The sequence below is a fragment of the Scyliorhinus torazame genome, chromosome 1 (assembly GCF_047496885.1).
Source record: "Scyliorhinus torazame isolate Kashiwa2021f chromosome 1, sScyTor2.1, whole genome shotgun sequence".
Taxonomy (NCBI): domain Eukaryota; kingdom Metazoa; phylum Chordata; class Chondrichthyes; order Carcharhiniformes; family Scyliorhinidae; genus Scyliorhinus; species Scyliorhinus torazame.
In genome coordinates this window covers 59,344,526-59,371,427 of record NC_092707.1, presented here as the reverse complement: position 1 = coordinate 59,371,427, position 26,902 = coordinate 59,344,526, and the positions used below count along the sequence as shown (strand labels likewise).

Genomic DNA, 26,902 nt, shown 5'->3' with positions numbered 1-26,902 from the left:
GAGGCTATGCCCCCTAGTTCTGCTTTCACCCGCCAGTGGAAACAACCTGCCCGCATCTATCCTATCTATTCCCTTCATAATCTTTTATGTTTCTATAAGATCCCCCCTCATCCTTCCAAATTTCAACGAGTACAGTCCCAGTCTACTCAACCTCTCCTCGTAATCCAACCCCTTCAGCTCTGGGATTAGACCATAAGACATAGGAGCGGAAGTAAGGCCATTCGGCCCATCGAGTCCACTCCGCAATTCATTCATGGCTGATTTCAACTCCATTTACCCGCTCTCTCTCCATAGCCCTTAATTCCTCGGGAAATCAAGAATTTATCAACTTCTGTCTTAAAGGCACTCAACGTCCCGGCCTCCACCGCCCTCTGTGGCAATGAATTCCACAGACCCACCACTCTGGCTGAAGAAATTTCTCCTCATCTCTGTTCTAAAGTGACTCCCTCTTATTCTAAGGCTGTGCCCCCGGGTCCTAGTCTCCCCTGCTAATGGAAACAACTTCCCTACAAGTTTCTATTAGATCTCCCCTCAACCTCCTAAACTCCAATGAATATAATCCCAGGATCCTCAGACGCTCATCGTACGTTAGGCCTACCATTCCTGGGATCATCCGTGTGAATCTCCGCTGGACCCGCTCCAGTGCCAGTATGTCCTTCCTGAGGTGTGGGGCCCAAAATTGCTCACAGTATTCTAAATGGGGCCTAACTAATGCTTTATAAAGCTTCAGAAGTACATCCCTGCTTTTATATTCCAAGCCTCTTGAGATGAATGACAACATTGCATTTGCTTTCTTAATTACAGACTCAACCTGCAAGTTTACCTTTAGAGAATCCTGGACTAGGACTCCCAAGTCCCTTTGCACTTCAGCATTATGAATTTTGTCACCGTTTAGAAAATAGTCCATGCCTCTATTCTTTTTTCCAAAGTGCAAGACCTCGCACTTGCCCACGTTGAATTTCATCAGCCATTTCTTGGACCACTCTCCTAAACTGTCTAAATCTTTCTGCAGCCTCCCCACCTCCTCCATACTACCTGCCCCTCCACCTATCTTTGTATCATCGGCAAACTTAGCCAGAATGCCCCCAGTCCCGTCATCTAGATCGTTAATATATAAAGAGAACAGCTGTGGCCCCAACACTGAACCCTGCGGGACACCACTCGTCACCGGTTGCCATTCCGAAAAATAACCTTTTTATCCCAACTCTCTGCCTTCTGCCTGACAGCCAATCGTCAATCCATGTTAGTACCTTGCCTCGAATACCATGGGCCCTTATTTTACTCAGCAGTCTCCCGTGAGGCACCTTATCAAAGGCCTTTTGGAAGTCAAGATAGATAACATCCATTGGCTCTCCTTGGTCTAACCTATTTGTTATCTCTTCAAAGAACTCTAGCAGGTTTGTCAGGCACGACCTCCCCTTACTAAATCCATGCTGACTTGTCCTAATCTGACCCTGCACTTCCAAGAATTTAGAAATCTCATCCTTAACAATGGACTCTAGAATCTTGCCAACAACCGAGGTTAGGCTAATTGGCCTATAATTTTCCATCTTTTTCCTTGTTCCCTTCTTGAACAGGGGGGTTACAACAGCGATTTTCCAATCCTCTGGGACTTTCCCGGACTCCAGTGACTTTTGAAAGATCATAACTAACACCTCCACTATTTCTTCAGCTATCTCCTTTAGAACTCTAGGACGTAGTCCATCTGGGCCCGGAGATTTATCAATTTTTAGACCTCTTAGTTTCTCTAGCACTTTCTCCTTTATGATGGCTACCATATTCAACTCTGCCCCTAGATTAACCTAGTGAATCTCCTCTGCACACCCTCCAGTGCCAGTACGTCCTTTCTCAAGTAAGGAGACCAAAACTGAACACAATACTCCAGGTGTGGCCTCACTAACACCTTATACAATTGCAGCAGAACCTCCCTAGTCTTAAACTCCATCCCTCTTGCAATGAAGGACAAAATTCCATTTGCCGCCTTAATCACCTGTTGCACCTGAAAACCAACTTTTTGCGACTCATGCACTAGCACACCCAGGTCTCTCTGCACAGCAGCATGTTTTAATATTTTATCATTTAAGTAATAATCCCTTTTGCTGTTATTCCTACCAAAATGGATAACCTCACATTTGTCAACATTGTATTCCATCTGCCAGACCCTAGCCCATTCACTTAGCCTATCCAAATCCCTCTACAGACTTCCAGTATCCTCTGCACTTTTTGCTTTACCACTTATTTTAGTGTCGTCTGCAAACTTGGACACATTGCCCTTGGTCCCCAACTCCAAATCATCTATGTAAATTGTGAACAGTTGTGGGCCCAACACTGATCCCTGAGGGACACCACTAGCTACTGATTGCCAACCAGAGAAACACCCATTAATCCCCACTCTTTGCTTTCTATTAATTAACCAATCCTCTATCCATGCTACTACTTTCCCCTTAATGCCATGCATCTTTATCTTATGCAACAACCTTTTGTGTGGCACCTTGTCAAAGGCTTTCTGGAAATCCAGATATACCACATCCATTGGCTCCCCGTTATCTACCGCACTGTTAATGTCCTCAAAAAATTCCACTAAATTAGTTAGGCACGACCTGCCCTTTATGAACCCATGCTGCGTTTGTCCAATGGGACAATTTCCATCCAGGTGCCTCGCTATTTCTTCCTTGATGATAGATTCCAGCATCTTCCCTACTACCGAAGTTAAGCTCACTGGCCTATAATTACCCGCTTTCTGCCTACCTCCTTTTTTAAACAGTGGTGTCACATTTGCTAATTTCCAATCCGCCGGGACCACCCCAGAGTCTAGTGAATTTTGGTAAATTATCACTAGTGCATTTGCAATTTCCCTAGCCATCTCTTTTAGCACTCTGGGATGCATTCCATCAGGTCCAGGAGACTTGTCTACCTTTAGCCCCATTAGCTTGCCCATCACTACCTCCTTGGTGATATCAATCCTCTCAAGGTCCTCACCTGTCATAGCCTCATTTCCATCAGTCACTGGCATGTTATTTGTGTCTTCCACTGAAGACCGACCCAAAAAACCTGTTCAGTTCCTCAGCCATTTCCTCATCTCCCATTATTAAATCTCCCTTCTCATCCTCTAAAGGACCAATATTTACCTTAGCCACTCTTTTTTGTTTGTTGTATTTGTAGAAACTTTTACTGTCTGTTTTTATATTCTGAGCAAGTTTACTCTCATAATCTATCTTACTCTTCTTTATAGCTTTTTTAGTAGCCTTATGTTGCCCCCTAAAGATTTCCCAGTCCTCTAGTCTCCCACTGATCTTTGCTACTTTGTATGTTTTTTCCTTCAATTTGATACTCTCCCTTATTTCCTTAGATATCCACGGTCGATTTTCCCTCTTTTTTCCGTCCTTCCTTTTTGTTGGTATAAACCTTTGCTGAGCACTGTGAAAAATCACTTGGAAGGTTCTCCACTAGTCCTCAACTGTTTCACCGTAAAGTCTTTGCTCCCAGTCTACCTTAGCTAGTTCTTCTCTCATCCCATTGTAATCTCCTTTGTTTCAGCACAAAACATTAGTGCTTGATTTTACCTTCTCACCCTCCATCTGTATTTTAAATTCCACCATATTGTGATCGCTCCTTCCGAGAGGATCCCTAACTATGAGATCCTGAATCAATCCTGTCTCATTACACAGGACCAGATCTAGGACCGCTTGTTCCCTCGTAGGTTCCATTACATACTGTTCTAGGAAACTATCGCGGATACATTCTATAAACTCCTCCTCAAGGCTGCCTTGACCGACCTGGTTAAACCAATCAACATGTAGATTAAAATCCCCCATGATAACTGCTGTACCATTTCTACATGCATCAGTTATTTCTTTGTTTATTGCCTGCCCCACCATAATGTTACTATTTGGTAGCCTTTTGATTACTCCTATCAGTGACTTTTTCACCTTACTGTTCCTGATTTCCACCCAAATGGATTCAACTTTATCCTCCATAGCACCGATGTCATCCCTTACTGTTGCCCGGATGTTATCCTTAAGTAACAGAGCTACACCACCTCCCTTACCATCCACTCTGTCCTTCCGAATAGTTTGATACCCTCGGATATTTAACTCCCAGTCGTGACCATCCTTTTACCATGTTTCAGTAATGGCCACTAAATCATAGTCATTCACGATGATTTGCGCCATCAACTCATTTACCTTATTCCGAATACTACAAGCATCCAGGTAAAGTACACTTATGTTGGCTTTTGTACCTCTGTTCTGAATCTTAACACCTCGATCAGTAACCTCTCCTAAGTTATATTTCCTCTTAACCTTTTTCCTTGTCGTCGAACCCATATCTTCCTGTAACAACCTGCCGCGTCGCTTACCATTAATGTTTTCACTTCCCGTTTTATTTCTTTTAGTATTCCTGGTCCTATTCACTGAGCTCCCCTCAGTCACTGTACCTTGTACTGTCGCCCTTTTTGATTTTTGACAATGGCTTCTCTGCCTTACACTTTCCCCCTTACTGCCTTTTATTTCTGTCCCTGTTTTACTCCCTTCCAACTTCCTGCATCGGTTCTCATCCCCCTGCCACATTAGTTTAAACTCTCCCCAACAGTGTAGGCTACTGCTGCCCAGGATGTGTCATCTCGTTGAAGCAACACCGCACTGATGCCATCCTGGCTCGCATCTGTGGCTACCTTTTGTCTCCTGGTCCGGGTCGAAGAATGCCAGGACTGGTGCAGTGGTGAGCTTGGCTTTCAGCTCCAGCTACTCTGGCGTGCCGCCTTCCACTCAAAGGCAGTTGACTTTTTCACCAGGTTGCGTAGGACCGTGGTGTGTGGGGCCATGTTTGGAATGAACTTGCCCAGAAAATTGACCATACCCAAGAAGCGCAGCACCGCCTTTTTGTTCTCTGGGACCTTCATCGCCTCGGCCTTAATTTGGTCTGTGTCCGGGCGCACACCATGCTGTGAGATCTGGTCGCCTAGGAACTTGAGCGTCGATGTGCCAAAACAACATTTGGACCTGTTTAACTTTAGGTCGTTGGCATGTACACGGCAGAATACTTTCATGGAGATGGGACACATGTTCTTCAGGGGTCGTGGACCATATGATGTCGTCCACGTACACACAAATCCCTTCAATGCCTTCCATCATCTGCTCCATGATGCGATGGAATATCTCCGATGCCGAGATAATGCCAAATGGCATGCGATTGTAGCCGTATCTGCCAAAAGGCGTGTTGAAGGTGCAGAGCCTTCTGCTGGACTCTTCCAGCTGGATTTGCCAAAATCCCTGTGATGCATCCAAGTTGGTGAAGAAGCGCGTGTGTGCCATCTCACGTATGAGTTCCTCCCGCTTCGGGATGGGGTAGCGTTCCCGCATGATATTCTTATTGAGATCCTTGGGATCAATGCAGATACGCAGGTCCCCCAAAGACTTTTTTTTTAAAAAACATGTTTTTATTAAGAATTTTTCAGTAACAATATTTTCTACCTTACAAACAAACACTTCCCCCCCCCCCCCCCCCTCCCCCCGTAACAAAAAAAAGAACTCGCGTGGCAAGACCTGAACATGGCAAGTCAATAAGATACAAGACTTTGTACAGTGGATTCTTCCCGTACATGTCAGTTTCCGGATCCTTCATGTGTTTTCTTGCTCAAATGCCCCCCAGAGAAACCCCCCTTCTCTTCTTTCTCCCCCCCCCCCCCCCCCCCCCCCCCCCCCCCCCCCCCCCCCCGGTTGCTGTTGCTGCTGTCCGACCTTCATCTAACACTCCGTGAGATGGTCTAGGAACGGTTGCCACCGCCTGTACAACCCCTGCGCAGACCCTCTAGGCAAACTTTATCCTTTCCAACTTGATAAACCCTGCCATATCATTTATCCAGGCCTCCACACTGGGGGGCTTCGTCTCCTTCCACATTAACAAGATCCTTCCCCGGGCTACTAGGGACGCAAAGGCCAGAATGCCGGCCTCTTTCGCCTCCTGCACTCCCGGCTCGTCCTCTACTCCAAATAGTGCTAGCCCCCAGCTTGGCTTGACCCGGGCTTTCACCACCTTAGGTACTGTTCCCGCCACTCCCTTCCAGAACCCCTCCAGTGCTGGGCATGACAAAAACATATGGACAAGGTTCGCCGGACTTCCTGAGCACCTCCCACATCTGTTCTCCACCCCAAAGAACGTACTCAGCCTCGCCTCCGTCATATGCGCTCTATGGACCACCTTAAATTGTATCCGGCTAAGCCTGGCACACGAGGAAGAGGGATTAACCCTACTTAGGGCATCAGCCCATAGCCCCTCCTCAATCTCCTCCCCCAACTCCTCCTCCCATTTACCCTTCAGCTCCTCTACCAAAGCCTCCCCCTCTTCTTTCGTCTCCTGGTATATCGCCGACACCTTGCCCTCCCCAACCCATACGCCCGAAATCACCCTATCTTGAATCCCCTGTGCCGGGAGTAGCGGAAATTCCCTCGCCTGCCGCCTCACAAACGCCCTCACTTGCATGTACCTGAAGGCGTTTCCCGGGGGTAGCCCAAACTTCTCCTCCAGCGCCCCTAAGCTTGCAAACGTCCCGTCAATGAACAGGTCCCCCATTCGTCTAATCCCGACCCGATGCCAGCTCTGAAATCCCCCGTCCATCCTTCCTGGGACAAACCGATGGTTGTCTCTAATGGGGGACCACTCCGAGGCTCCCGTCGTACCCCTATGCCGTCTCCACTGCCCCCAGATCCTTAGCGTTGCCGCCACCTCCGGGCTCGTGGTATACCTTGTCGGCGAGAGCGGCAGCGGTGCCGTCACCAGCGCCCCCAGGCTTGTTCCTTTGCAGGACGCCATCTCCAACATCTTCCACGCCACCCCCTCTCCCTCCCATCACCCACCCCGAAGACTTCTTTACGCACACCGTCGAGCTGACCCAGTCAGTCGGATCGGTGACCTTGGAAACGATGACTTGTTGCTGAAGATCCTTGAGCTGTGCCTTCAGGCGCTCTCTCAGTGGAGCAGGGACTCATCGTGGTGCGTGGACCACTGGCTTGGCATCAGGTCGTAGCAGAATCTTGTATCGATACGGCAGCGTGCCCATCCCGTTGAACACATCTGGATACTGGGCGAAGATGTTGTCGTTGCTGGCCTGACGATCCACATGGGAGGATGTTGTGGTGTAAACCCTTTGAATGAGGTTCAGCTGCTTGCAGGCGTGCGCACCTAGTAGGGATGACCTGTCCGGCGTAACAATTTCAAAGCGTAACCGTGCTTGTGTGTGTGTCGGTTGGATATGTGCAGATGGTAGGATCCCAGTGCCGTGATGGCATTCCCGTTGTAATCCAGGAGCTTGCAGGCAGCTGGAAGGACCGTGGGGGGCTTCTTAATGCGTCTGAAGTCTGCCTGTGAGAGGAGGTTGGCAGAGGCACCTGTGTCCAGCTTGAACTGGATAGGGCAGTGGTTGACCTTCATCACTGCTCGCCATTCGTTGTCGGAATCCACAGTTACGATCGATTGGACATGCGATGTGTCTGGTGTGGCATATTCACACTTGCAATAATGCCCACACTGTAGGCGTTGTCCAGGCATTCAGCATCTGGATCCATTGCACTGCCGGGATCAGAATCCTGTAGACATTGTTGCACACTCCAGATGTGCCGTTGTCGGAATTGGGAGCGCTGGCTCCTGACTGGTGGTGCATGTGTGCACAGGGTTGCATAGTGGCCTGGCTTCCCGCAGTTTAAACAGTGTCTGCCTCTTGCAGGGCAGTATTACTTTAAATGGGCGGTGCCACAGTTCGAACACGTCCTGACGCTCCATGCATCGTTGCACATGTGCAGTGCGGTTCTCAGACGTCTGCACCTGCGCAGTGCAGGTGTCGGCGGCTTCGTTAACCCGCTCGCATCGCGTATGCGTCGGGCCCCGGGAAGAGCACGCAAAATGGCCGCTTTCGTCAATGTTGGGGCGCTGCAACCGGGGGATGGCCTGCACACACTCCGCCTCGTGGGAGGCTAGCTCATCATTTTCTGCTGTTTTTGTACTGGGAATAGTGATTTTTAGCGTGCTCATGCACTGTGCATGTTTCAATCGCGACTGGCAGGGTCATATGCTTGATCTTCAGTAACTGCTGTCTCCGAGGATCAGAGTGAACCCCAAAAACGATTTGATCTCTGATCATGGAATTAGTGATATCACTGAAGTTGCAGGATTACGCTAGCTGTCTAAGGTTAGTTATATAGGAGTTGAAGGATTCGTCTTTACCTTGCAATCGCTGCTTGAATATGTAGCGCTCGAAGATTTTGTTGGTGTCCACCTCACAGTGGCTGTCAAACCTGTCCCGGATGGTCTGAAAGTTTGATTTATCCTGGTCTTCGGCGAAGTGAAAGGAGTTGAATATTTCCAAGGCGTGATCACCCGCTGTGGTGAGGAAAAGAGCTTTCTTCCGTGCATCAGACACACCATTGAGGTCTGATGCTTCGACGTAAAGCTGCAATTTCTGCTTGAATGTCTGCCAGTTGGCACTGAGATTGCCGGAGGTCCTGAGCTGGTGAGGACCCGGAATCTTTTCCATTGTGCCGGTATACATTCGCTGGTCGTCACGGATCTTGCTCAGTTGAACTAACTAGATTGAACAGACTCCTGGTATCATGTTGTGTTGTGTAATTTGGAATAACACAAGCTGCCACTTGATGCAGTTTTGAGTAAAAGATGCTCCAGACTTTGAACTGAGTTCAATGTGTTTTATTGAACTGTTAGCACAGTTCTCAATGAGTTCGACTCTCTGCTAATCTAAATGTAGTAACGCAGTCTAACTGAACCAGCCTTGCTCTAAGCCACGTGCTGGGGTGTGATGCTGAGGATACACCCTGTCTCACTCTGTAGAAGTTGGGCTGTGGAAAGAGGCTGGGTGTGAGTGCCTCATCCCTTTTATAGTGAGATACCACCCCCGAGTGTCCTGACTGCTCATTGGTCGTGTCCTATTCTATGTGTTCATTTAGCTGCATGTTTGCATATCATGACAGTAATCTCGGACCTTATGCCTCATTGGCTAGAGATTCGGCTTTGATCGGGTTGGGGTTGTTGGCAGATAGAGGATATTGTGACAAAGTGCGGGCTGTATGTTCTGTATGTTTTAGGTTTATTGCTTATATCCTAACCATACAAAGCAAAATATTCCTGTTTTTTTTTGTCCACATTGCAACGTATTTCTGAAGTTTTTCATGCAGTACTATTAACCTTTTATATATCTGTAACTTTCTGAATCGAGAGATTTGTATGAATGAATTTTGAGTACAACACTGATTTGAAAGGATAGTAAGTTTGAAATGATGTTTAAAATTATGAAAGGATGGACAGGGTAAATAGAAGCCAATTCTTTTCAGTAGTTGAGGCATCTAAAATGGGGGACCAAAGATGCAAGTTTAAATGTAGGACATTTAGAAGAGAAGTGGAAAATAGCTTCTTTGTAACACTGTGGAATTTGCATCCAAGGTTTATGGTATATGCAGCCTTCCAAATTGGGTTGGATAGTTGAATGAAGGAAAAGAGCAGAAAGACGTGTGGAAACTATCAGACAATTTTCTTGCATGGAGGGTAAATTATGTTAGACTAGTTGGGTTTCAGTTCTTGTGACAGTGTTGTAACTTGTATGTTGACTAACTGAAATCATAAGTGTGCCTGCCGTTCCTGATTGTGGATGCAGTAATTTCAAAAGGACTGCAGGGGTATGTTGAATTTCTATCTACCTGACTGTTATTGGCTCCCTCATGTGTTCAGTTAATTAATGTTTTGTGAATATTTTAATCTCGTTTTGAAAGTGACACTGTATTCCACATGACCATTGAATTGCAAGGAATGTTAAACAAAGGATATGCTGGTTCTTTGAACAAGAAACACCAATACAGTATTTTCTTTTGCCAGCGGTATAAATCACAGGCTGCTGTGAAGTGTGGTCATTAATAATACATGAGCTCCATGATTTAATCATATGTTACTGTCTTTGTTTTAAAAATGTATAATTATTTACTGGTAACTGCTTTCTGTGTTTTAGGTTAAAATGTCACTCCAGGTTTGATTATTCCCAATTATACGCGGCATAATTGCGAATACAAACCATTGGTCATATGCTCATGTTGCAAAGACTGAGATCTACACGATATCTTAATTGATTTAAAAAAAATAATCCAGCCATCTATCGTGTACTGTTACAAACTGTAATCTTACTTAAAGGTTCTTTCCTAACTTGGTGAAAAACAAAATTAGAAATTCTCAGATATTGAAAGTGGTTAATAATGAAACCAGCCCTGGAAAAAAATGGTCATCTTTCAAACGTTTCAGTCTTTTCAGAAAAAGCAGGATGCAAGCGCAGGGTAGTAGGGGAGGACCTCATTGAAGAGTCATTCATAGGAGCTCAGGCATGTGGAAAAGAGCATTGTGCTTTGTCAGGAGGAAGCTATTTTATGTACTGCTTCCTGCAACAATTCATTCAAATGTTCATTTCATAGCGTAAATATTTTTTTCAGTCTTGTGTAATATTGTCTCTTTCAGGTTTTAAATGATGTACAGAATCTAAAAGCAGTGCAGATGATTTGATGATTGGGAAATACTATTTGCGAGACAAAGGCTGAAGGAAGCGAAGAGGAAGGATGAGTCTGCTAAAACCTAGTGGGCTGAAAGCTCCTAGCAAGATTGCCAAGCCAGGGAGCACTGCAGTGAAGCAAGCTGCCTCTTTACAATCATCAAGTAAGTCTTTGGAATCCCCTGTCTAGACTTTATATGAGGTATAAATGGAGGTTGAGATTACCATTTAAATTTCTTTGTGCAAGATTATGCTTCATCTTTAAATCTTGGAGCAGTGCCTCGTTAAATTTACTGGACAGAAGAGATTTAATGCACAGTTCTAACATCTAAGGTCTGTCTGGTTTAAGTCTCTGATTGATGTATTGCATTGTATGTTTTAATACGAATCGAAGGTATTTTTTATGATATATTGAAACATTTTTCCATGGCTTGATAATCAAAATTTCAAAGGTAGCTCTACCTTTTTTAATTGTTGTATGATTGTAATGCTTTATGTTTAGTTTGTAGGCTTATTGCACACAATGAAGATCAGCTGAATATACAATTTGTTCCACGAGTTTTCATAAAATGAGTTGTGAATCACTTTGTTCTAAAATTACATGGAACAAATTGAATTGTTTGACTTAATAGAATACATCGAATTTGATTACAGATTTAAAAAATAAGCTTTTGATTGTTTCATTTTTTTAACACTGGCACTATTCCAGTATAGAGCTGACTTTAATACTTAATGTCGACCTCACTGCCTCGTTTGCTATTGTGCTGTCACTGTCAACAATTTTGAATTTGTAAAATTAATTTCAAATGGAATCTGTTTTTGGAGAGTGATGAGAGAATGGGAAAGGATATATCTGTTAAAGGAAAAAGATAACCTGCATTTTTCAGAATATAATTGAAGATGAACAGCTCTGGACCTGCAGTGATAAAACTGAATTTAACCAGGTTTGGTGGGAGAGAACCATGATTGGAAATGGGAAGGAACTGTTAATAAAGATCAGGGATTACTTAGATTCTCTATTGGACTCGTGGCCTCTATTATGTCTCTGTTTGGAATTTATAGAAGATTAGTCAAGATTCCTAATAAAATTTTAGTACAAGTGTAGAAGTTGTTTCAGGGTGTTCTGCAAAAAGTAAAATTGCCGTAAAATGATGCTGAGTTGCTGTGTTTGAGTCACCATCTGTATTAAAGCTAAAAATTATTTCTGGATAACCTGTATGGCTTTGTCTTCGGCCTTTGTGTCTTTTCCCAGTTGTAATAAGTTTAATCTCTTGTCCTTTTGTCTACCTTCTTCAATTATTATCTTTTCCTGATAACTGCTGAAAAGGCATTACAACTGAAGACCGAAATCAAAGGCAGCAAGGAGGTAGAAGTATTTTTTTTTAAAGTTAAAGAGAAAGGACAAACCATACGAATTCAGTTCTGCAAACAGCATTACTTCCCTGTGCTCCTTCCTGTTTTTTCTAGTATCACCATCCAAAAATAGAGGGTGAAGCAATAAGTCAAGACTTGAGATTTTGATTTTAGAGCTGGAAACACTTATTTTAATAAAACAAAATGGAGGAAAAGGAGGCAAAGGAGAACAATGTAAATTCCGTGAAAGCAATAGAAAGATAACCTGGAAAGAGAGCAATCCAATGAAGCAAGTCAATGAATAATGTGATCCAATGTTGAGTGGTGTGGAACTGAGTGGTACAGACCAGGATGGTATCAGATTCAGTTTCTGGCTTGTGTTGAGTCAGCAGATCTCAACTGGAATGGTACTAGGGAGATGAAAATTAGTGCCTTACAGCTGGTGAAAGGCCAAAAAAACTGTCAGGGTCTGCAACCTCTGATCGCAGTCAATGATTCCTACCTGAAAGTGCATATGCTCATATTGGAGAGCAACACTGCAGCATCTTCGTTCTGATGGTATAAGCTCCTTGTGTCCACCCCAGCACTCTGTGGAGGAATCCAATCAATGCCATTCCCCCACACTATTCGTAGCCCTGCAGGTTTATTTCACTCAAGTGCCCATCCAATGCCTCTGCCTCCAGTGCCCTTCCAGGCCATGAATTTCTAATTGCTATGTTCTTTCCCCTCGTATCTCCCAGCTGCATTTCTTGCTCCAAACCTTAAATCTATGCCCACGGTGCTTGTACCATCATCTATTGAGCATATGCCATGGTTAGCATTGATATGCATGTCCAAATTAGATTAAATAAATTGTTTGTCGGGTGGCGCAGTGGGTAGCACTGCTGCCTCATGGCGCCTAGGACCCGCGTTCGATCCCGGCCCCAGGTCACTGTCCATGTGGCGTTTGCACATTCTTCCCGTGTTTGCGTGGATCTCGCCCCCACAACCCAAAAAGATAAGCAGAGTAGTTAAACCCTGAGAAATAGTCTTCATGGGTGGCACGGTAGCATAGTGGTTAGCACTGTTGCTTCACAGCTCTAGGGTCCCAGGTTCAATTCCCGGCTTGGGTCACTGTCTGTGCGGAGTCTGCACGTTCTCCCCGTGCCTGCATGGGTTTCCTCTGGGTCCTCTAGTTTGAGATGTCCCACAGTCCAGCGATGTGCAGGTCAGGTGGATTGGCCATGCTAAATTGCTCTTGGAGCCCAAAAAGGTTAGGTTAGGTTGGGTTACTGGGGTACAGAGATAGGGTGGTGGGGTGCTCTTTTCCAAGGAAAGGTGCAGACTCCATGGGCCAAATAACTTCTCCTTCTGTACTGTAAATTGTACCTTTCTATGAACATGAATTTTTCCATTTCGTTTTAGAGATTACTTCCGCGGCATGTGTTGGCAATATCTTTATGAATAGTGGCCAAGTGCTACAGGCTCTTTATGGGATCCAGATAGGCAGATGAAACCTCAGTTTAACATGGAAGACTGATGGATAATTCAACAACCCCTCAATACTGCTTTTAGTTATCTAGTGCCCATAGTTGGAATTTTCTTCTGACACTAATAAGGCCAGGCTTGTCCAACCGCCGGATGTGGCCCCCAAGGCATTTGGATCCGGTCTGCCACATTGTTGGACTCAACTGTTGCAGTCTTCATGGATAGAATTTAGACATTTTGCTGCAAGCCTGACCATCCAATGACAGACTGGTTTCACCATGCCTTGGCTGTTGTTAAGATTAGATTTACCAGTGAATCTAACGAGAACCAGCCTGTGATTGGATGAGCAACACGTTGTCAGTTGCCAGGTAAATTCTAATTCTCGTACAGTATGAAGCAACTGCAGGGGCCCGGGGTGGAAATGATGTGATGTCACCAGGCTGGACCTGGGGATGCCTAAGGCGGCCTGTACTTTAATTTGGCACAGAGGAGGAGCTGGTCATATCACATGGGACTGGACCTCAGGAGGGTGAAGTGAGCCTTGCTCTCCCTTACCTGCACCAACATATACACATGCATCCACTCACAGTGGGTGAGGGTGAGTGAGTGAGCATGCTGACAATGTGAGTGAGCGCGAGCTGAATCCCCTGGTCATTTCTTATTAATTACTCTTTCTAACTTCTCAAATTAATGCTGTGACACTGCTTTACTTTTGCTCAGCACTGTTCTTATTTTCTTAATATCTCAAACCCATTGAAATTCAGTTTACTGTTGTGCCAGATGTCATCTTTCAGAAATGTGTTCATCGTCCCCTTGAGTAAGAGAAAAATGCAAATGTACACACCCTGCCTGAGTGAAAAGGTCAGACAAGCTTGCTCTAAGACCCTCCTTTTAAAATAAACCTTCTTTGACCAAAGAAGCATTTTGGTGTGTTTTATTTCTCTGTGTTAAAGACACCATAACCCCAAGTTGTTCTTGATGTGTCAGTCTAGTTTACGTACTAAAGTACTGGAATGAGGCTTGAGCTATCACATTTCTGGCTGCAAGGTGAAAGTAACACCAGCTAAGCCAAGCTGACGAGATCACTATGTAATTTATATAGTAAAGCTAAGTGGAAAAAAACTAATTTCTGCTTTTTAAAAAATCCATAGTCTGACTGAATGCATTATGTTGCCTTGTGACTTATCCAATTGTTGTTTTTATTCAGAAAGGCTCCCAAGCCTTTTTCCGCTAGCTAATTAACATAGGGAAAGATATTTAATTTTATTGAAGATTCTTGAATGTGGAATAATGAAGTTTCATTGTAGATGTACAGTATCATTTTAAATATGTAAAGTATTTATTTTATCTTTTATATGAGTCCATTAATCTCAATCAAAGTGATGGTGAGGACATCATTCTGGGTTAGGGAAGGGAAAATTTGCCAGGATTACTCGTCCTGATCGCTATCCAACAAACCCTCTGGCCGATGTGCATGTGTGAATGTTTGAGGACATGTTTGGGGTTCACTGTGTTGCCTACCACAAAATAATAACTTCCTTTAGCTTATTGTTAATAACCACAAATAAACAGCCATTTGAATGAGACGGGATTAATACTCCGATCTGTACCCCAACAAGGAATACTGAGAGGCGATGAGGGGAGAAAATGAGCAAAGTAAGAAAAAAATATTTTTTTAAATGAAATTATATTTTCAACTATTTAACACTTATCCCCCCTATGCCAACAGCATCTGTTCCTGCTACAGAAAAAACATCTCCTGGAGAGAAATCCTCGAATGCGTCCGCCACAGAGGCGCAGGAAGAATTTGTGGATGATTTTAGAATTGGAGAGCGCATCTGGGTAAATGGTAGTAAACCCGGATTCATCCAGTTCCTTGGTGAAAGTCAGTTTGCTCCAGGCCAGTGGGCTGGAATTGTTTTGGATGAACCAATTGGTAAAAATGATGGCTCAGTTGCTGGGGTTCGATATTTCCAGTGTGAACCATTGCGTGGAATATTTACAAGACCTTCAAAACTGTCTCGGAGCCCACTGACAGATGGTGAAGCCAATGGTTCACAGACCTGTGCAGCATCTGTTTCCAGAGCCACATCACCAACATCTACATCAGCCAGTGTTGTGACTGCTCCATCTACACCAACTGGACAAAAAGCAGCATTAGGTACACCAGGTGCAGCTCAGGAATCTGCACCATCTCCAACCATGACCAACCTCTTAAAAACAGCAAGTGAATCTGTGTCAAACCTTTCAGAAGCTGGCTCTGTTAAGAAGGGAGAACGTGAATTGAAGATCGGAGACCGGGTCCTGGTAGGTTTGTTATTTAAATGTTATATTGTGATGATGTCCTGCACAGTGGTTTTCACATTTATGCACAAAGAGAAGAAACCAAATGAGTAATTTAACTCTAACATAAACAGAAAATTCTGGACAATCTCAGCAGGCCTGACAGCATCTGTGGAGAGAGAAACGGAGTTAATGTTTCGAGACTGGATGTCTTTATCTAGCTTTGACAAAGAGTCATCCAGATTCGAAACCTGGCTCCATTCTTTCTCTACCGATGTTGTCAGACCTGCTGAGATTGTCCAGCATTTCTTGTTTATGTTGCAGATTCAAGCAGATTAGTGCCACTTAGTTAGTTGTTGATATTTGCTTTTTGTTTATTTCTTTTTCCATCTGTTGTTAGTTTAATATATTATTTAAATAACGTTTAATGTATATGCCTTTATTAAGTTGTAAAAACGGAAAAGTTTTGTTTGAAAAACTTCAATAAAATATATTTCAAAAAAAAAAATAACGTCTAGCCATAATCCAAGTGCTCTTGGATCCTAAGATTGGCCTTGATTCTCCCACTCCGAGTATGCTCTCCCTATTTCTTACAAGTTGCAAGATTCCTTGCAGTGTAGATCCTATGATTGCCCCAGTATTTGAGGAAGCCTCCTCCCTGTGTTCTTGGATGCTTGCCTCAAAGTATTGGGCACCGATGGACCTTATTACTACTGTTACATTCTTGAGATCGCTTCCTAATAATACCAGGACTGACCCCAATGTTCATTTTTCATGGTTAATTTGATTTTTTGTTGAAATTAATTAGCATTTTTGTAGTCTTTACACAAGATAGTTTCCATTTGTTGTATATAGAAATGCAACCATGTAAGTTGAAATATTTCCCAACATAGCTTAAGAATTGTTCAATATTGTAATTATAAGATGTATTTGCAGACTGCCTGGCTAGCTGAATTCCACAGCAATGAGAGTTGAACACAGCTTGTATAATTTGCAGAGCTTCGGGGTAATAGCATGGGAGTGAAGCTAGCCAAGTTGCTTTTGCAGAGAGCCAGCATAGACACAATGAGCTGAATGGTTTGCTATGTTGTCGTCATTTTGATTCAAAATGTGATTCAAATGTATCTTTTTTCACTTCTCTGCATTAATTTAGTCTGCCACATGTCCTCCATTCTTTCGAACAAGGCTTTTTTTTTTGTAAGAAAAATAGTCTTTTTCCATAATTTCGGATTAGTCTTTTAATACGTGTGAGATAACCTATTAGGCAAAGGGGAGCATTCAACTCATTTCAAGTACAGAGCCATTACAGGTAATATTTAGAAGACTGTTGACATCTGAAATATGGCAGTAATCAAATTTAATTTCTATTGTCCATATTCTTTGTATGAAAACACTGTTTGAATAGTTCATACAAACTAGGGCGGCACGGTAGCACAGTGGTTTGCACTGTTGTTTCACAGCTCCAGGGTTCCAGGTTCGAATCCCAGCTTAGGTCACGGTCTGTGCGGAGTCTGCACGTTCTCCCCGTGTCTGTGTGGGTTTCCCCCGGGTGCTCCGGTGCCCCAGGATCGACTTGCCACATTGAAGGCTGAGTTGCTGAAGGTGTCGGATAACAACAAAGGATTGAGGCTGGACAATCTGGAGAACAGGTCAAGGTGGTCAAACCTCAGGTTGGTGGGACTGCTGGAGGGTTTGGAGTGCTCGATGCCGACCCAGTACTTTTTGTAGATATTTTCTCAGTTGGTGGGAGGGGATGAGATGTTCTTCCCTCAGGAGTTGGACAGAGTTCACTGGGTGATCAGGCAAAAGCCAAGACGGAGTAAGCTACCACCTTCTACGGAAGGAGAGGATCTTGCAGTGGACGAAGAGGATTCGGAATATCGACTGGGACGGGCACAGGGTGCGGATATATCAGGACATTGTGACTGAACTGGCGAAGAGGGGTGTGGTCTTCAACATGGTGAAGGCTGTTTTCTACAGCACGGGTGTGAGATTTCGGGTGATATACCCTGCAAGGTTGCAGGTCACCATGGACTTGAAATATCACTTTTTCGATACGCCGGAGCAGGCAGTGGCCCTCATCAGAGAGAAGAAGTCAGGGTCGCTGTGAGAACTGTGTGTGAAGGGGGAATGTTTGTGTACTATACTTATGCCTTTATGCTTTTAATAAAAATATGGGGAGTGCTCTGTTTGTTCTGGAGGGGGAAAATGTTTGTTAATGATGGAGGGGTTTTGACATGTGAGGAGTATGGGCTGGAAGGGATGGGGTGTCGTGGGGAGTATGGGCTGGAAGGGATAGGGTGGATGTTAGTTTTGAGGGGCTGTTGGAGTAGGATCCTGGTTGGGGCCACTTTGCTGGCAATAAGGAGAGGGAGGCTAGCGAATAGGAGTGGAGCGGGACCAGATCAGGTGCGGAAGGCTTGGGTGAGCCAGGTTTTACATTCAGGGTTCAATCGTAGATCGATGGTGGGTGGTAATTTTCATTAGCAAGAGGGTTAGTTTTCAGGCAGGGACAGTGATGGCTGATCAAGGGGGAGTCATTTTGTAATGGTTATGGGTACATTGGAAGGAAAGGCAGTTGTGTTGGTGAACACACCCCAAATTGGGTTGATAGGTTCATGGAACAGCTGTTGGCTGCATTTCTGGCGTTGGATTCCCACCAGCTGATTCTTTGGGGGGGGGGGGGGGGGGGCGGGGGGGGAAAGAAAGAACAGGCAGGGTTGATCCGTAGCGATTGGTCAACTCCTGGGTAAAGAGCTTTGTTTTTATCACCGGTGCACAAGTTCTACCCCAGGATTGACTTCTTGTTATGGTTAAAACTTGCCGTATAAAGTGTGGGGTATTCAGCGGTGGTCATTTTGGACCTTGCGTCGCAAGGGCTGCATTGTAGCACAGCGGTTACCACTGTCATAGCACCAGGGTCCCAACTTCAATTCCCGGCTTGGGTCACTGTCCATGCCGTGTCTGCGTGGGTTTCCTCCGGGTGCTCCAGTTTCCTCCCACAAGTCCTGAAAGATGTGCTGTTAGGTAGTTGGGTAATTTGGACTCTGAATTCTCCCTCAGTGTACCCGAACAGACGCTCGAATGTGGCGACTTGGGGCTTTTCACAGTGACTTTATTGCAGTGTTAATGTAAGCCTACTTGTGACAATAAAGATTAAGATTGGGTGGATTTGAAGCTGGAGGCGGCTCGGGCACAGTGCGGGGTTCCCCATCTGCAGGAATCATTTGTTTCAAACAGGGAAACCTAATGCCACTCTCGGTTTTGGGGGCGGAGGGAGAGGAGGACGACCATGTAAGGGAGAGGGTAAAGAACTTCATAGTGGAGGGTCGGTTTGCTGACTGGGAGGAGCTGAGGAAGAAAGCAGGCCTTGTTGGGGGTGGATATGGTTAAGTACTTTCAGATGCATGACTGGACAGGCAAGCTTTTTCAATGTTCCCGAGGGTGCCACCATCCATCTTGTTGGAATGGATTCTCCCCTGTGCGGGGACGGAGGAGCTAAGTACGTCCGGGTTATATGGTGGATCATGGAGGAAGAGCCGGTTTCAATGGAGGAGGTGAAGGCTAGGTGGGAAGAGGAGCTATGCCCAATTTTGGAGGAGGAGGTGTGGAGTGAGTCCCTCTGCAGAGTGAATGCTACATCATCTCGCGTGAGGCTCTGTTTGATACAGCTCAAGGTGGTGTTCAGGGCACATCTCACTAAGGTTAAAATGAGTTGGTTTTTGAAGGGTTTGAGGATAGGTTTGAGCGGTGCTCGAGGGCCTGCGAATCATGTGCACATGTTCTGGCCCTGCCCCAAATTGGTGGGTTTCTGGGAGTCTTTTTTTCAACACCATAACAGCAAATTTAAATATAAATTTAGAACCCTTCCCATTAGTAGTGATATTTGGGGTGTGAGACCAGCCAAATTGAGGCCTGGGGTGATGGCGGATGCTCTGGCCTTTGCCCCATTGCTGGCTTGGTGGCAGATTCTGCTGAGTTGGAGGTAGGCGACTTCTCCCAGTGTCGCAGCTTGGCTGGGTGATTTGATGGAGTACTTGCACCTTGAGAAGGTCACGTTCACGCTGAGGGGAGCGATTGATGGGTTCTATAATAGATGCCAACTGTTTATATTGCATTTCAAGGATCTGGTTACTGTTAGCTGGTGGGGATGGGGTTATAATTGTTAGCGGGGTTTGTATTTTAATAGGTTTGCTGAAGTTGTTGATACATGTTATTGTTTGATTGTTTATGTATAAAATGTTACAAATTTAAAAAAAATATATATAAATTTAGAGTACCCAATTAATTGTTTTCCAATTAAGGGGCAATTTAGCATGGCCAATCCACCTAGCCTGCACGTCTTTGGGTTGTGGGGGCAAAGCCCACACAAACACGTGGAGAATGTGCAAACTCCACATGGACAACGACCAAGAGCTGGGATTGAACCTGGGACCTCGGCGCCCTGAGGGTGCATGGCTAACCCACTGTGCAACCGTGCTGCCCCCAAAATGACCCCTGGTATGGCAACTGCTCGGCCCAGGACCGCAAGAAACTTCAGAGTCGTGAACACCGCCCAGTCCATCACACGAACCTGCCTCCCATCCATTGACTCCATTTAACCTCCCGCTGCCTGGGAAAAGTGGGCAGCATAATCAAAGATCCCTCCCACCCGGCTTACTCACTCTTCCAACTTCTTCCATCGGGCAGGAGATACAGAAGTCTGAGAACATGCACGAACAGACTCAAAAACAGCTTCTTCCTCGCTGTTACCAGACTCCTAAATGACCCTTTTATGGACTGACCTCATTAGCACTACACCCCTGTATGCTTCATCTGATGCCAGTGCTTATGTAGTTAAATTGTATATGTTGTGTTGCCCTATTTTGTATTTTCTTTTATTCCCTTTTTTTCCCATGTATTTAATCTGTTGAGCTGCTCGCAGAAAAATACTTTTCACTGTACCTCGGTGCACGTGACAATAAACAAATCCAAATCCAAAATGTTACAAATTTAATAAAAATGTTTTCCAAAAATAAATACTGTGGCTACCAGAGCAGGTCAAAGGCTAGGAATCCTACAGCAAGTAACTCACTCCCTGATTCCCCAAAGCCTGTCCTCCATCTACAAGGCACAAGTCAGGACTGTAATGGAATCCTCTACACTTGCCTGGTTCAATACAGCTCCAACAACACTCAACGAGCTTTACACCATCCACGACAAAGCTGTGATATCTCATACGGGGTGGGAATGCTTGTCTACCCCATGCTCCTTGAGGAGTACGAGCTCCCGCACTAGGGACTGGATAGCCCAATTACCCAGTGTATATAAGGTCGGCCAGTAAGGCGGGGACCAGAGAGAAAAACTCAAAGTGTACATATCTAGTTTGTTAATAAAACTTTTGTTCTTATTTACTCGGTGTGGACTCCTGTGTCCTTATTAATAAGCAGCCTGCTTGATTCCTACCCCTTCCACAGACATTAAATCCCTCCACATCAATGAACAGTGGCAATAATGTGTACCATCTACAAGATGCACTGCAGGAACTCAGCAAGGTTCCTCAGGCAGCACCTTCCAAGCCCATAATCACTACCATCTAGGACAAGTGCAGCAGATACCTGGGAACACCATCACCTGGAGATTCCGCCGTTTAGTCTCTATCGCTCGGCCAAAATCCTGGAATTCCCTCCCTTGCAGCACAGTAGCCGTATCTACACTTCAGTGACTGCAGCGGTTCAAGAAGCAGCTCACCACCGCCTTCTCAAGGGCAACTAGGTATGGGCAATAAACGCTAGTCTAGTCACTGATGCCCACGCCAAATGAATAAAAAAAATATAGCAAGAATATTCTCTTTCCAAGAGCCGGTGCAGACTTGATGGGCCGAATGGCCACCTTCTGCACTGTAAATGCTATGATAATCTATGACCTGATGGTTATAAAATGAAAGTTGTTTTCTGCACCTGATAATATCGAGATTAAGTTTGTATTGGCCAGACAACTTCCTCCACTCAGGCATCAGCTACTGACGCAGTGTGTTCTTGGATCTAATTTATTTATACATAATAATCCATATTGGGTCTTTTGGCAGCCCTTTGGAAATATGTGCTAAATGCCAATAGTATCTTGATGACTCAGCCCAGATGACCTACAATAATCACTGGTTCACTTGTGTGGAGCAGTTTATTGAGCTGCTGTTCTGCTCTTTGTAGTCCTATAAGACATGGGAGCGGAAGTAAGGCCATTCGGCCCATCGAGTCCACTCCACCATTCAATCATGGCTGATTTCAACTCCATTTACACGCTCTCTCCATAGCCCTTAATTCCGCGAGAAATCAAGAATTTATCAACTTCTGTCTTAAAGACACTCAACGTCCCGGCCTCCACCGCCCTCTGTGGCAATGAATTCCACAGACCCACCACTCTCTGGCTGAAGAAATTTCTCCTCATCTCTGTTCTAAAGTGACTCCCTTTTATTCTAAGGCTGTGCCCCCGGGTGCTAGTCTCCCCTGCTAATGGAAACAACTTCCCTACATCCAGCCTATCTAAGCCATTCATTATCTTGTAAGTTTCTATTAGATCTCCCCTCAACCTCCTAAACTCCAATGAATATAATCCCAGGATCCTCAGACGTTCATCGTATGTTAGGCCTACCATTCCTGGGATCATCCGTGTGAATCTCCGCTGGACCCGCTCCAGTGCCAGTATGTCCTTCCTGAGGTGTGGGGCCCAAAATTGCTCACAGTATTCCAAATGGGGCCTAACTAATGCTTTATAAAGCTTCAGAAGTACATCCCTGCTTTTATATTCCTAGCCTCTTGAGATAAATGACAACATTGCATTTGCTTTCTTAATTATGGACTCAACCTGCAAGTTTACCTTTAGAGAATCCTATGCCATCTGTGGCCCTCAAAAGAGATTGTTGAAAGGTTTTTCTTTCAAACATTGAAGCAGTAATGTTAACAACTTGGTTTCGGACAATGCTCGGCACAACATCAAGGGCCGAAGGGCCTGTTCTGTGCTGTACTGTTCTATGTTCTAACAGTGGTTAATTCGCAAAGGAAAAAGGCAGCATGGTATTACTATCTTTTTGGCATCAAGGAGATTCCTTAACATTTATTCCCTCCATCCTCCCACAGTATCATGTTTCCTATATTTTTGCACTAAACTTTATTTTTCATTGAAAAAGGTTGTCATAATAGCACAATACTCTGGAAATGAGAAAAAAGTCTGTTTCCTAACAATTGATGTGGCAATGGAACATAAAACTGCATCTGGTTGGCAGCACGGTGACACAGTGGGTTAGCACTGCAGCCTCACGGCGCTGAGATCCCAGGTTCGATCCCGGCTCTGGGTCACTGTCCATGTGGAGTTTACATGTTCTCCCCGTGTTTGCGTGGGTTTCGCCCCCACAACCCAAAAAATGTGCAAGCTAGGTGGATTGGCCACGCTAAATTGCCCCTTAATTGGAAAAAAATTAATTGGGTACTCTAAATAAAAACAAAACGCAACTGCATTTGGCATGTTTGACAACCTCTAAAAGACTTGCTCTAATTAAAATTGAGAAGTACAAAGTTGTCGGTAACAAGTCTGATCTGTATTACATAAAGATACAGCATTAAAAATCTGATCTTGCATTTGTTGCGAGCGAGCACGATCCAACACAGGTTATTGGACAGAAACGAAAGAGAAAATGCTGGAAAATCTCAGCAGGTCTGGCAGCATCTGTAGGGAGAGAAAAGAGTTTCGAGTCCGATGGCTCTTCGTCAAAGCTAACACTTATACTGTGGAGTGAGAATGAAAGATGAGTCATAGCCACAGAAACCCAGGGAAACTGGTTTTGGAACAGACCAACAAACTGCCCCCAAGTATCCAGGAAGCCCCTCTGACCTTCGGGTGGTGTACTTAATCTTCTCCATGTGGAGAAATTCCAAAAGCTGTCCGTATATTTTCCCACATAGGCCCCCCCCCCCTTTCGTTGCTTGTGCCTATCAGGTCCTCTAGTAGTGTGTTTTTTTTGGGCCCTGGGGTACCCTACTGTCTCTTTGTGGAGGAAGTGTTTTATTTGGAGGTGTCTCATTTCCTGTCCTTTTGCTTCACTCCACTTCCTCGTCAGTTTGCCGAGTGTGGCCAGTCTGTGCCCTACATAGAAGTCCCCGACCATCAGTGTGCCCCCGTGCCGCCTCCATCTTTTGAAGGTGGTATCCCGCATGGCTGGGGGGAATCTGTGATTGCCGCATATGGGAGCCATGGGGACATTCTGGCTATCCCGAAGTGTTGTCTCAGCTGGGTCCACGTTCTCAGCGTGGCCACTACCACTGGGCTCATTGTGTACCTTGTTGGGGAGGATGGGAGTGCTGCTGTGGCCAGGGCCTGGAAGGTCGTTCCTTTACAGGATGCCTCCTTTATTTGTACCCAATCGGGGTCGGGTTTTTGTACCCATCCCCTCACACTTTTTCTGTCGTTGCTGCCCAGTGGTTGTATTGTAGGTTTGGTAAGGCCAAGCCCCCTTTGATTTTCCTTCTTTGCAGTGTCTGTTTGGGAATTCTCTGGTTCTTAAACCCCCCCCCCCCCCAACACAAACGTCATGATTAGACTGTCTACGTTTTGGAAACAGGCCTTGGGGATGAAGATCGTAATGGATCGAAACAGGAAGAGGAACCTTGGGCGGTATGTTCATCTTGATCGTCTGCACACTCCCCACCACGGAGAGTTGGAGTGAACCCCACCTTTGAAGGTCTCTTCTTACTTCCTCCACCAGCCTGGTCAGGTTCCACTTGTGGATCTGTATCCAGTCTCTGGCTATCTGGATCCCCAGGTAGCGGAATCTGTTCTGGGCTGTTTTGAACGGGAGCCCCTCCAGCTCTCTCCCTCCCCTGTTTGGGTTCACTGGGAATGCCTCGCTTTTGCCCAGGTTAACTTCATAACCCAAGAAGGTTCCAAACTCTTTCAGTATTTGCAGTATTGCCTTCAGTAGCTCCTGTGGCTTCGAGACATAAGCGGAGCAGGTCATCTGCATAGAGTGAGACTCTGTGCTCTCTGTCTCCTCTTCGGATTTCCTTCCAGCTTTTCGCATCCGGCAGGGCTATTGCCAGGGGTTTGATCGCTAGCGCGAACAAGAGTCTGGACAGGGGGCAGCCCTGTCTTGTGCCTCTCTGCAGCTGGAAGTATTCCGAGCTGGTGGTGTTAGTTCGGACTCTCGCTTTGGGAGTGTGTACAGGAGCCTCACCCAGATGGTGAACCCCACTCCTAGCCCAAACCGTTCCAGCCTCGAGGAGGTATTTCCATTTGACTCTTGTCGAAGGCCTTTTCTGCGTCCAGGGAGACAAACGCCTCCTGAAATTGTGGCCTGCGCTAGCATGGGGACAGGGTGCCCCATGCCAGTGAGTCCGTAAACATGTCCCTTAAGTGTGGGGCCAGGACTGGTGCAAATGTTTGTAGAAGTCGCCGGGAACCCATCCGGTCCCGGTGCCTCCCCCAGCTGCATGGAGCTGATGCTCTCCATGATCTCCCAGATCTGTTGGTGCTTCCAGCTCCCCCCTCTGTCTTCCCCCACAACTGGTAATTCCAGTCCGTCTAGGAACTGTTTCACCCCCGCGCCCCCGTTGGTGGGGGGGCTCGGAGGCGTGCAGTCCCCGGTGGAAGGAAATGCCCGATTGACCTCCTTTGGTTCTGTTACCAGTCTGCCTCTGCTATCCTTTACCTGCGCTATTTCCCTTGTGGCTGCCTGCTTTGTCAGCTGGTGAGCCAATAGGCGGCCAACCTCGTCTCCGTGTTCGTAGAAGGTCCCCCGTGTGTGGCGGAGTTGGTACACTGCTTTCCTAGTGGATAGCAGGTTAAAGTCCATTTGTGATTACAAACTTTTAGTATGTTTACCCAAATCATTGAGGGAACAAAGTGCACTGTTATTTCCCTTTCATAATGTACTGAAAATAACTTCAGTTACACTACTGCAACTCTGAAGATTACAATGCAATGTTGTGGACAAGTGGATTTCAACAGAGGTAAATGGGAGATCGCCCCTCTGGACCGAGTATTTTTTTGAATGGTGAAAAGTCAGGAATAATGGATACCCAAAGAGTTTGGGATCCCATTACACAGATCGCAAAGTGGCCAGGTGCAAAAAAACAAAAATCCAAAAGGCTAATGCAAAATGGAGGGGTAGAATTTAAAGGGAAGAGATTTTGCTGGAGCTATCTAGAGTGCAGTGTATGGTTCTGGGTGTTGCACCTCAGGATATGTTGGCCTTGGAGGAAGCACACTACTACAGGGTCACAAGAATATTACAAGGGTTCCAAGAGTTCAGTTCTGAGAAGAGATTACATAAACTAGGCTTGTGTTCCCTGGAATATAAAAGATTAAGAGGTGATTGATTAAGGTTTTTAAAGGGCAGCATGCTGGTGTAGTGGTTAGCACTGCTGCCTCAGTGCCGAGGACCTGGGTTTGATCCCAACCCGGGTCACTGTTTGTGTGAAGTTTGCACATTCACCCCGTGTCTGCGTGGGTCTCACGCCCACAACCCAAAAAGATGTGCAGGGTAGGTGAATTGGCCACGCTAAATTGCCCCTTAATTGAAAAATAAAATTGGGTACTCTAAATTAAAAAAAAAAAAATGATTAAGATTTTTAGGATTTTGAAAGGATTTGGTAGCGTAGAAAAATTAGAGGTATTTTCGATTGCTGGAAGAAGCCTAAGACGAGGGGATTCAGTAGCCTCTAAGATGCGAGCCAGGCCATTCAGGAGAGAAACTGGTCACTTTGTCATGCAAAGATTGGTAGAATTGTGAACTTTCTATCTCAAAGCAGTAGATGCTAGCTCAATTAATAATTTTAATTGGTGATTGCTATAGTTATGCTCGATGGGTGATTAGAGTTGGGGTACAGGTTATCCATAATATCATTGTGTGTGTGTTGTATCATATTGGCTTGTTAAACAGTAAATGTAATTTAAGACTTTGTAATATGGCGACATGTAAGTGAAGTAATTGCTTCCTGAAAGGCTCATAAGCCAGTAAAAGTGAACTGGAATATATTAATGGCCCAGAATTTGCTGGAGCATGCCTCATTAGTTAGATTTTTTTTCCTTACCATAGAGGTTTACAGCATGAAAACAGGCCCTTCGGCCCAACTTGTCCATGCCACCCACCACTAAGCCAGTCCCAATTGCCCGCATTTGGCCCATAACCCTCTAGTAAATCTTTTCTGCACTCTTTCTAGTTTAATAATATCCTTTCTATAATAGGGTGATCAGAACTCTACACCGTATTCCAAGTGTGACCTTACTGATGTC

At 45.2% G+C, this 26,902-nt stretch overlaps 1 protein-coding gene across 12 annotated transcripts in view; it reads left to right on the top strand.

The window, feature by feature from the left end:
• clip1a (CAP-GLY domain containing linker protein 1a) overlaps positions 1 to 26,902 on the top strand; it is a 282,555-nt gene that overhangs the window by 44,119 nt on the left and 211,534 nt on the right. For 10 of the 12 annotated variants that reach the window (XM_072495435.1, XM_072495418.1, XM_072495375.1 and 7 more), the window contains exons 2-4: positions 10,504 to 10,698; positions 11,862 to 11,900; positions 15,084 to 15,661. In XM_072495435.1, coding sequence (XP_072351536.1) covers positions 10,602 to 10,698; positions 11,862 to 11,900; positions 15,084 to 15,661 — 714 coding nt within the window. In that variant the 5' untranslated portion in view covers positions 10,504 to 10,601. The remainder of the gene's footprint in view (positions 1 to 10,503; positions 10,699 to 11,861; positions 11,901 to 15,083; positions 15,662 to 26,902) is intronic. The other 2 variants (XM_072495392.1, XM_072495469.1) reach the window with 1 other exon arrangement.